Source organism: Chiloscyllium punctatum, chromosome 38 (genome assembly GCF_047496795.1).
Source record: "Chiloscyllium punctatum isolate Juve2018m chromosome 38, sChiPun1.3, whole genome shotgun sequence".
Lineage (NCBI taxonomy): Eukaryota > Metazoa > Chordata > Chondrichthyes > Orectolobiformes > Hemiscylliidae > Chiloscyllium > Chiloscyllium punctatum.
This window is the reverse complement of record NC_092776.1, coordinates 44,896,744-44,908,629: the sequence shown is the minus strand read 5'-3', so window position 1 is coordinate 44,908,629 and position 11,886 is coordinate 44,896,744. Positions and strand designations below refer to the sequence as shown.

General features: G+C 42.0%; 1 protein-coding gene across 1 annotated transcript in view; it reads right to left on the bottom strand.

The window, feature by feature from the left end:
• Positions 1–382: 382 nt before the first annotated feature.
• Positions 383–11,886, bottom strand: part of slc35g1 (solute carrier family 35 member G1) — a 47,241-nt gene continuing 35,737 nt past the window's right edge. The window contains exon 3 of the mRNA XM_072557764.1: positions 383–5,790. Within this exon, the coding sequence (XP_072413865.1) occupies positions 5,025–5,790 (766 nt within the window). The 3' untranslated portion in view covers positions 383–5,024. The remainder of the gene's footprint in view (positions 5,791–11,886) is intronic.

Genomic DNA, 11,886 nt, shown 5'->3' with positions numbered 1-11,886 from the left:
ATCATCTCCACTTTCCTGCCTTTTCCCTCCACCCTTAAATTTCCTTACAGAGGGCAGTTCTGAACAGGAAACCAACAGCAGAAATTACTCGAAGGGTTGCGGTGTCATTTCCACTCAGCCACTTACTGGCTGCTCGACCATCCACAGAGACAGGAGGTCACATTTCTTTTAAAGCTGCAAATGTAAAACTGAGGAAGTGATTCAGGGAAAGGAGCAGAATAACAGCCTGAGGAATGTTACGTTGCAGAACATCAGCAGAAACAGTCCAACCATATGATAACAAACAAAAACAGACAAATCAACCACAGACTTCCATGTGAAATGTTTCATGTTTATTGAGATAGACAAACATTTTATTAAAGGTATTTATGCCCAATAATTAGAAACAAATATTTCAATGAGAAATCTAATTCAAATATAGAATCTTCTGACAAAGTAGATTAAGAAAAATATCACATTTTCCTCAAAACATTATTTGAAAATATATATTTTTAAAAGTTTTGAAAATACTTGAAAATAACTAATGTCATGACTAAGAATATTATTAAAAGTCTGGTGTAAAATTACAAACTTGTAGTGAATATTTGATGATAAAAGTTTTCCACAATTTGGACGATTACCATGGCATTCAGTTGGATGATCAGCACAGGCCTATCATACCACAACACACCATGGAGCCACAATATGGGCTACTCTGTTCACTTCCCCAATCCTAGCCTCAGGCTCCACATCTTCATGGATCCTGACTGAACAATGTACTCCAATAGGACACACCTTTCCCTATTTTTCCCATCAAACCCTCATTCTTCATGTCATCTTCTTCGTGAACAAAAGTTTTAAGGTTGTCTAAGTGATTGCAGATAGTGCATTGAATTTGCAGCGCAGGATGAGGCCATTCAGCCCATTTGGTCTATCCTGGCCTTTACATTGCGCAGGAGCCTCCCCTCTTAGTGTAACCTTCCATGTTTCTTCCTCTTATGGTTATCAGCTTTTCTTTAAATGCTTCTATACTACTCCCCTCAAGAACCCCTAATAGCATGCTATATTCTACTACTCTTTACATAAACTAGGTTCTTCCAAATTCTTTGGTGGATTTATTCCTGACCATCTTCTGTTTATCACTGTCCAAAAATGTGGCTGTATCATTTCCTTCTGCCTCTGGTTAGTCTGTGCTGGCCACGTGACCAGTACCACATGGTTACCATGGACAAAACAAATTACATATTCACACAGACCATTCATCCAATAAAAACCCAACCTGAATTTTCTCTCCATTGACTGAACTGAAAAGTCCAACTGATTGTACAAGTGGGAGCAGCAGGCTCCTACCACTATTATAATCAAAAAACTTAGTTTATTCATCATTCACAGAGGAAAGTGTTTAAATACAAGAAGTCGTTCAGTAATTTTGCAGCAAAAGGTCAGTCACCAAATCCTCAATTTAAGTTGATGGTTTTTTTTTACATGTGCACTTAGCCATCACAGGTTTATAGCAATGTGGTAATACAGCTATTTATCATCAAGGAGGAACTAGGAAGTAGAACAATATTGAGAAGCAAAAAAAGGGACAGCGAACTTGTGGTAATGAACTGAGAGAGAAAATTCAAGGGGGACAGAGAAACAATGAAAAGGGTTCACACCTTAGAACAACACATTAAGCATGTTTAGCAACAGGGGTAGTGACAAGAGCCTAAAATCATTGGGTCTAGGACGAATACTCTGAGAATTCCCAAAATACCAATTGCCCTTAACAAGTCTTTCTTCAACGGAGGCGACTAAATCTGAGGAAACGTTAACGGATTTCTCTCCACAGGTGCTGCCAGACTCGCTGAGCTTTTCCAGCAATTTCTATTTTTGTAGGTGACTGTGCTTTAACCATTTGTGGAAGACATTAATGACTCCCAGAATTCAGCAATGGATTTACATGCAGACCAAATCACAACATCTATTAAAATTCTGAAGGAAGAGGGGAGTAAATTTTACTTTGTGATGTATTCTTTGCGAAGGCTAGTGCCCAATTACAGCTAATATATGTTAAATAAACATGTCAGTCACTGGAGCAAACTGCATACAGATTTATCCAGAGTAAATGCGTCTATGGCCAAAATGACATTCTACACATGGTAAATCCTCATCGGGTACAGTTTTTACTAGTGCAGCTGCTCACACCGGAAAGACTTTATGTAGTTTTAATTAAAGAAACAAAATAACAGCTATATACCTATCTCCCACACTTAATTAAATTTGATAGTAATAAACAGAATAGTAAGCAGCACTGAATCATTTATCCAGGGTTACCCCAGTCCCCATTTCAATCCCCATTGCAGTGTACATCGTTCATAAACCCTTACCGATACTCCAGCTCACAATAGAATAGCTTTATAGAAAATTAATTAGATGGTTAGAAAGACAACGACTTGCACTTACACAGCATGTTTAACAGAGATTCCAAGGTTCTTCACAGGAGTGTTAGCATACAAAGTCTGATCCCCAATCACAGGAAGATGTTAGGGCAGGTGATCCAAAACCCTACCTCTTTCTCAATTTTTAAGGTGGATTTAACACTAATGTCAAGATGTTTAAGATGAGATTTCCATAGCTCAAGGCCAGAAAGCTGACCATAAAAGGCAACATGATTAAAAACTGGATATGCACAAGAGCTGAGAATTGGTGAAGAGTACAATGTTTGAAGCCACATGCATCTTTGCCATAATAATTTGGGGGGGGAGGGGGAGTGGAAAAGGCAGCCAGGCAAAACAGAAGCAACAGAAACAAATTAAAACCAGTGGTTAATCAATAGCAGTGAAATACAGTAATGGTATACGTGACAGGGAACGGAAGAGGGGAACATTATAGACAGATCAAAGGATTAAAAAAGGAGTGGCTTGAGAGCTGTAAAACTGACTTGAAGAAAAATCCTTGTGAAATTCACAATTCGTGTTTCTAACAAAAAACATTTTTTGTTGAAAAGCAGTTTTGACTTGTAACACTAATCGGCTCCAGTCAAACAAAATCCACCTGTAGACTAAATCATTCATATTTAGCCCATATACTGTGACAATGGAAGAGAGTGTTATTACTTTATACAGCTGTACATTTGACAGTACATCTGTAAACCATAGTAATACTCAAATCCTTGACCTTTGCACCTCAGGGTCATCATGCACCACTTCTTTCTCACAAGTGGGGAGGGTTATCTAGTTTTGTCTCTAATAAGCCTACAGGAGGCTACATTAGGAGAGGGGGGCCAAAGCCTGGAAATTACTGGAAGCAAAGATAATATGCAACAATGAGGCAGACTCAAATTTCTCTGACTGCTAGTTTAAGTAGAAGTAACAGTTTTATTTTCCAACAATTCACGTTCTTTTTTAAAAAAAAGAGGAATTTGATCTAACGTGTTAAACATCAAAACAGCGACATCACCTCCAAATCTCTGCTGGCTTTAAACTGTGGGAGTGGAGGAAGAAAACAAAATAATTGCACAATACTCAAGTTTTTTTTTGCCCTTCTTACAATTCACAAAACAAACTGCTCTGCTTCATCTACTATGAAAGAAGGCTGTTTAACACAAGAAATAAATAAATAGTACTAAGTTGCAGGTTATTATAAATATAATTCAAATTAATTATATTCAATTAACTATATATTAAAATTTGACCCTCCACATGTGCGCATTTTGTATTTGCTACAAAATAGTGTGTTGCAGGGACTGGCCAAAAGTAGCAAAATACTCTTTGCAAATTCAATAGTGCTTTTCTATGTGCGTCCCAGTGGCCTGATTATTTATTTCTCTAAAGTATAGCATACAGTGATATTTGGTGTTCCACACAGAGAAAATGAAAACTTAACAGTGTCCAGCAGTTTACTGTTTGGAATGTGTTGTAAAAGGCTAGCAACTTTAATAATTGGTTTAATAATCAATACATTTATACACAATGTATAATAGTTGCAGATGTGCAGAATGGCTGTATTGTGGTTACCCTTCAGCTGTAATAATTTTCACCCAGCTCTGAAGTTCGATTCATTTTTAAGGATCACTTCCATCAAACATTTTGGAAGTTAAATAATCTATACTTGGCTTCGTATGGAGGCTCACGGAAGATGTTACCTACTTTGGTGACGAAATGTCTGAAAATGAACCTTCCAGCTCAGCGAGCAAACGTACATCCAGAATTCTATACTCATTACAGAACATCATACATCTATTGTTCAAGAGCTAAATCAGAATACTAAGAGAAATAACTTAATTTATAGAATGCCTTTCAGACATGCCAAAGATTTTCACAACTGACAGCACACTTTTGAACTGAAGTCAGTTCTCTCAAGCAACATTGAAATAAAAACAACCAGATATTCGGGCACTTTTACAGCTCAATGTTGACTGTGACACCAGGACAACCTGTCTGCTATCCTTTCAGTAGTGTTGAAAGATCTTTTACAGCCATAAAAAGGGGGTAAGCAAGGCCTCAATTAATCACTTCAGGTGAAGAGAGGCAACCTCCAACATGCAGCACACTCTGTGCTGTAAAGGCCAGCTGAGGATATAGAAGTCAGTCTTGAGATTGGTGCTCAATCTGAGGCTCTTAAGTGGCAGTGAAGCTAGTACTGAGCCATGAGCAACATCCACAAAAAGGTCAAAGGCAGCTTAAATGAACTCTGAAAAGGGTACAGACAGCAATTTTCCAAACTTAAGACAGAATGCAAAATAAAAATCTACCATTATTGATGAGACATTCTTGTCACAATTGCTCATCAGTTAGAATTATAAAATAGGTTACCAAAACACTAATGGATTTATGCAAAAAACATTTTAAAGACCCAAAATTGAAACAATTGTTTTCCTTGCAGCGTCATCCTGAGAAAATCTCAGTCAAGGATAGGACTATAATGGAGTATTCAGAAAGGAGTTCCCCAAGCAACCTTGTCCTTTTTGAGTAACCTGGTTAAGCACTCTAGTAGCGGTTACATTTACATTTCAGTGATGCTCCCTCAGCAGATCCACATCACAATAGATTAGGCCACAGTTAATTGGCACTGCACATGGTCTTGCTGTTGTGCATGGTGGTGTACCATTTTTGGAAAGCCACGCCAGAGGTGCCAAGCATCACACAGAGCGCTCCTCCCAAACTCCACCAGCTTGGGGTATAACTCAGGAATAAATACTGTAACAGGAAGGCCAGCATCACTTCGATGGTCTTCATCAGGGCCACGGATGCAGCCTTCTCAATCTGCAAGGCTTTGGTGAGGAAGATTTGCCCTCCTAATCCGCAGAGACCGATCAAGAGTAAAAACAACCGATCCAACCCGCAGAAGGGTAGGCTCCATACCTGAAGGACTGAGACCACAATCACGGACAGAATGAATCCAGTCACCGAGTAGTACCAGATTGAAAGCAGATAGCTGACGGATTTGCCCATTTTGCGGATGACCGTCAGGGTCAGGGCTGCACAGATCGCGCCCCCAAAAGCGGCGGCAGTCCCCTTCATCCGATTCTTGGAGTCGCTTTCCAGTCCCGAAACCCGGGAGCCGAAAAGGAACGGGGGTCGGGCAATAAGGACCACCCCGATTAAGGTGAACACAGTGAAGATCGGATCCCACAAAGTGCAGCGCTCCTTCAGAAAAATCCACGCGAAAACGCTGACAAAGACAGGGTTACTAAACATGATGACAGTAGCATCAGCCAAAGGCATCTGCTGAATTGCATAGAAGAACAGCATCATTGCGATAGCACCAAGAATCCCTCGTGCACCCAGTAAAACTCTCAGGCCCTTTGGTCCCAGCAAGTCTATTCTGCAAAACAATGATGACATTTTTAAAAAATGTGAAAATTTCATGTCAGCGTTTATCTCACCTTTTTGTTACTTTCGATTTCTTGATAAATCACAAGCCAAGTATTCCTTGGCTTAGCTTTGCTTACAAAGTCTGAAGTTCCCATTCATTTTCTAAAGGGAAGTGCTAATTCTTTCTCCAAATCCCAAACGTCTCACTGCCTCATCCCGTGCTGACTCCACTAGATGTGAAATGGTCTGGGAGGCCCAGCGTTCTCGAGATCACTGAAGAATGGAATCTGCTCCTACCATGTTGCTAGGAGAAAAAAGTGAGGATTGCAGATGCTGGAGATCAGAGTCAAAGGGTGTGGTGCTGGAAAAGCACAGCCGGTCAGGCAGTATCCGGAGCAGGAGTCGACATTTCGGGCACAAGCCCTTCATCAGGAATGTGCTTTACCAGCATTACACTCCAACTCCCACCATGCTGCTGCAGAGTTCTGTTGGGGTGAGAGCAGTCTAAACCGCAGGGAGGCCTGAACTATCAAGTGAGGATCGGAATGCCAGAGGGCACCAGCCTCCCACCTAATGGGGGCTTCAAAGAGGGAAAGCCGAGACTAAAATTCACAACCACATTTCCCAGCCACGAGCACTGAGCTTCTACTGTGTCTCAACGCTTTGGGCTGGCTGCAGCATAGGCCTCAGGGAAGAGTAAATACAGAGAGGGAAGGAGAATTGTGGCAGGTTAGAATAGGGGGCTCAGGGTGCCAAAGCTGCACATACTTAGAGTCAGAGATGTATAGCATGGAAACAAACACATCCATGCCGACCAGATATCCTAATTTAATCTAGTCCCAGTTGCAGCACTTGGCCCATTTCCCTCCAAACCCTTCCTATTCATATACCCATCCAAATGCCTCTTAAATGTTGCAATTGTACCAGCCTGCACCACATCCTCTGGCAGCTCATTCCATACACGTACCACCCTCTGCGTGAAAAAGTTGCCTCTTAGGTCTCTTTTATATCTTTCCCCTCTCACCCTAAATCAATGCCCTCTAGTTCTGGACTCCCCCACCCCAGGGAAAAGACCTTGTCTGTTTATCCTATCCATGCCCCTCATGATTTTATAAACCTCTAGAAGGTCACCCCTCAGCCTCCAATGCTTCAAGGAAAAGAGCCCCAGCCGATTCAGCATCTCCCTACAGCTCCAACCCTGGCCCACAAACTTGTAAATCTTTTCTGAACCCTTTCAAGTTTCACATCATCCTTCTGATAGGAGGGAGACCAGAAGTGCACACCATATTCCAAAAGTGGCCTAACCGCTAAATGCCTCCACCCTGGAGGCTTCTTGCCTCTATTCCTGATGAATGGCTTTTGACCAAAACGTCGATTTTCCTGCTCCTCAGATGCTGCCTGACCTGCTGAGCTTTTCCAACACCACTCTAATCTAAACTTTGTCAAGGGGAGGTCATGCCTGATAGGTTTGTTAGAATTCTTTGAGGAGGTAATAAGCAAATTAGACAAAGGAGCGCCAGTGGCGTGATCTAGTTGGATCTCCAGAAGGCCTCTGACAAGACGCTGCATGGAGACTGCTGAATAAGAGCCCATGGTCTTGGGAACAAGGTAGTGGCATGGATCGAGGACTGGAAGACTGGCAAAAGGCAGAGAATGTGGTGATACATGTTTTTTCTTCAGGAAGACAGCTGATGACTACTGGAGTTCTACAGGAGTCAGTGTTGGGACCACAACTAATCATATTATATATTAACAATCTGGATGAATAAACCAGAGTGTGTTGTTGCTAAGTTTGAAGATGGCACAAAAATAGGTGGAGGAACAGGGTGTTGAGGGAACAGGGAGGCTGCAAAAGGACTTGGATAGGCTGGGAAAGTGGGCAAAGTGGCAGATGGAATACAACGTGGAAAAGTGAGAGGTTATGCACTTTGGCAGGAAGAATTAAGACACAGATTATATTCTGAATGGGGAAGAAGCTTTGGAAATCTGAAACAAAGTGACCTGGGAGTGCTAGGTCAGAATTCTCTTCAAGGTTAACTTGTAGGCTCAGTTGGCAATTAGGAAGACAAATGCAATATCAGCATTCATTTCAGTAGGGACACAAGAGCAGAGATATACTGCTGAGGCTGTTTAAGGTTCTGGTCTGACCACATTTGGAATGCTGTGAGCAGTTCTGGGCCCCATATCTAGGGAAAGATGTGCTGATATTGGAGGGTCTCCAGTTAAAAGAACGATCCCGGGGAGGAAAGGTTTGTCAAATGCAGACTGGTTGAGGACTCTGGGTCTGCATTCAATGGAATTAAGGAGGACGAGGGCAGAATCTCATTGAAACTTACAGAATACTGAGGCCTGGATAGAGTGGACATGCAGACATTGTCTCTGCTAGAAGAGACAAGGATCCAGGGGCACAGCGTCAGAGTGAAAGGTGGCTCTTTAGAACAGAGGTGAAGGTTTTGTCAGCTAAGGGGAGATTAATCTGTGGAAATGATTGAGGAGCGTGGAGGCCAAGTCATTAAGGTGTATTTAAGATAGATAGGTTCTTGATGAATGAGGGGATCAAGGCTTACAAAGAGAAAGCAGGAGAATGGAGTTGAGAAACATATCAGCCATGATTGAATGGTGAAGCAGACTTGATGGGCCAAATGGTTTGCAAGGATGGTAGAGGCAGAAATCCTCCTAACATTTAAATAGTATCTAGCTACAGGCTTGACACCATAAGAGTACAAAGTTAAGTGCTGGAAAACAGGATTAGAGTAATAGGCACATACTCTTTGGACCAAAAAGGGCCTTATGCTTTGCTGTAGATAGCTCTCACCTGACATTTGAATTCTACCTTTACGACTATCCTATCCTCCAAATACTCCTTTGGGGGATAACCAGAGACTAACTCATGTTTTTAAAAACTTTGTTTTGCATTTGCTTCTCACAATCAATTTCTCAGTTGTAGAGGGAGATGAAGTGCAGTTTGGAGACTAATTACAAATGCTACAGGAAGGATAGAAAGGGAGGCAAGAGGGGAGGGGGAGTGGCATTTTTGATAAGGGATAGCATTACAGCTGTGCTGAGGGAGGATATTCCCAGAAATACATCCTGGGACGTTATTTGGGTGGAACTGAGAAGTAAGAAAGGGATGATCACCTTATTGAGATTTTATTATAGACCACCTAATAGTCGGAGAGAAATTGAGAAACAAACTTGTAAGGAGATCTCAGCTATCTGTAAGAATAATAAGGTGGTTATGGTAGGGGATTTTAACTTTCCAAACATAGACTGGGACATCCATCGTGTTAAGGGTTTCGATGGAGAGAATTTGTTAAGTGTGTCTAAGACAATTTTCTGATTCAGTATGTGGATGTACCTACTAGAGAAGGTGCAAAACTTGACCTACTCTTGGGAAATAAGGTAGGGCAGGGGACTGAGGTGTCAGTGGGGGAGCACTTCGAGGCCAGCGACCATAATTCTATTAGATTTAAAATAGTGATGGAAAAGGATAGACCAGATCTAAAAGTTGAAGTTCTAAATTGGAGAAAGGCTAATTCTGACAGCATTAGGTAATAACTTTCAAAAGCTAATTGGAGGCAGATGTTCGCAGGTAAAGGGACGGCTGGAAAATGGGAAGCCTTCAGAAATGGGATAAGAAGAATCCAGAGAAAGTATATTCCTGTCAGGGTGAAAGGAAAGGCTGGTAGGTATAGGGAAAGCTGGATGACTAAAGAAATTGAGGTTAAGAAAAAGAAGGAAACATATGTAAGGTATAGACAGGATAGATCAAGTGAATTCTTATAAGAGTATAAAGGAAGTAGGAGTATACTTAAGGGCGAAATCAGAAGGGCAAGAAGGGGACATGAGATAGCTTTAGCAAATAGAATTAAGGAGAATCCAAACGGTTTTTACAAATATATTATGGACAAAAGGGTAACTAGGGAGAGAATAGGGCCCCTCAAAGATCAGCAAGGTGGCCTTTGTGCGGAGCCGCAGAAAATGGGGGTGATACTAAATGAGTATCTTGAATCAGTATTTACTGTGGAAAAGGATATGAAAGACAGACTGTAGGGAAATAGATGGTGACATCGTGCAAAATGTCCATATTACAGAGGAGGAAGTGCTGGATGTCTTGAAACGTATAAATGTGGATAAATCCCCAGGACCTGATCAGGTGTACCCTAGAACTCTGTGGGAAGCTAGAGAAGTGGCCCTCTTGCTGAGATATTTGTATCATCGATAGTCACAGGTGAGGTGCGGGAAGGGTGGAGGTTGGCTAACGTGGTGCCACTGTTTAAGAAGGGCAGTAAAGACAAGCCAGGGAACTATAGACCAGTGAGCCTGACCTCGGTGGTGGGCAAGTTGTTGGAGGGAATCCTGAGGGTCAGGATGTACATGTATTTGGAAAGGCATGGACTGATTCGGGATAGTCAACATGGCTTTGTGCGTGGGAAATCATGTCTCACAAACTTGATTGAGTTTTTGAGGAAGTAACAAAGAGGATTGACGAGGGCAGAGCAATTGATGTGATCTATATGGACTTCAGTAAGGCGTTCGACAAGGATCCCCATGGGAGACTGATTGGCAAGGTTAGATCTTACTGAATACAAGGAGAACGAGCTACTTGGATACAGAACTGGTTCAAAAGGTAGAAGACAGAGGGTGGTGGTGGAGGGCTGTTTTTCAGACTGGAGGCCTGTGACCAGTGGAGTGCCACAAGGATCGGTGCTGGGTGCTCTACTTGTCATTTACATAAATGATTTGGATGTGAGCATAAGATGTACAGTTAGTAAGTTTGCAGATGACACCAAAATTGGAGGTGTAGTGGACGGCAAAGAAGGTTACCTCAGATTACAACAGGATCTTGACCAGATGGGCCATGGGCTGAGAAGTAGCAGATGGAGTTTAGTTCAGATAAATGCGAGGTGCTGTATTTTGGAAAAGCAAATCTTAGCAGGACTTATACACTTAATGGTAAGGTCCGAGGGAGTGTTGCTGAACAAAGAGACCTTGGAGTGCAGGTTCATAGCTCCTTGAAAGTGGAGTCGCAGGTAGATCGGATAGTGAAGGCGGCGTTTGGTATGCTTTCCTTTAATCGGTCAGAGTATTGAGTACAGGAGTTAGGAAGCCATGTTGCGGCTGTACAGGGCATCGGTTAGGCCGCAATTCTGGTCTCCTTCCTATTGGAAAGATGTTGTGAAACTTGAAAGGGTTCAGAAAAGATTTACAAGGATGTTGCCAGAGTTGGAGGATTTGAGCTTATAGGGAGAGGCTGAATAGGCTGGGGATGTTTTCCCTGGCACGTCGGAGGCTGAGGGGTGACCTTATAGAAGTTTACAAAATTATGAAGGGCATGGATAGGATAAATAGACAAAGTCTTTTCCCTGGGGTCGGGGAGTCCAGAATTAGAGGGCATAGGTTTAGGGTGAGAGGGGAAAGATATAAAAGAGACCTAAGAAGCAACCTTTTCTCACAGAGGGTGGTATGTGTATGGAATGAGCTGCCAGAGGAAGTGGTGGAGGCTGGTACAATTGCAACATTTAAGAGGCATTTGGATGGGTATATGAATAGGAAGGATTTGGACGGATATGGGGCCGGGTGCTGGAAGGTGGGACTAGATTGGGTTGGGCTATCTGGTCGGCATGGACGGGTTGGTCTGAAAGGGTCTATTTCCATACTGTACATCTCTAATGATTGTATGAGTCTAATTCAACTCAGAATTATGAGCCTTATCTTCTGTTGCTTAACCTTTTCAGTCTCCAATGTATTCTTCCTTCAGCCTCCGACTGTTTTGTTAAAAACTTAATGAAAGCACAAAGAGCAGCATCTTATCTTTCAATGATGCATTTTACAGCCTTCTAGACTCAACACTGAGTTCAACAAATTTAGCTCCACTTTCTCCAGACAGCTATTGCTGGTACTGATTCTGCTGTTCACTAAAAATACTCCTACCTTTCAACCTAACCCAAATCTTCACATTTTTCCTGTGTTTAATTTGCTTTAAGCGTGTTAACCAGTTTCTCATCACGAGGAAAGGTTTTAAGACCAAAAAATGTTACCTCCTGTTCTTTCCTTTCAGAGCTGCCTATTAAATATTTCCAGTATTTGATAAATAGCTACATCT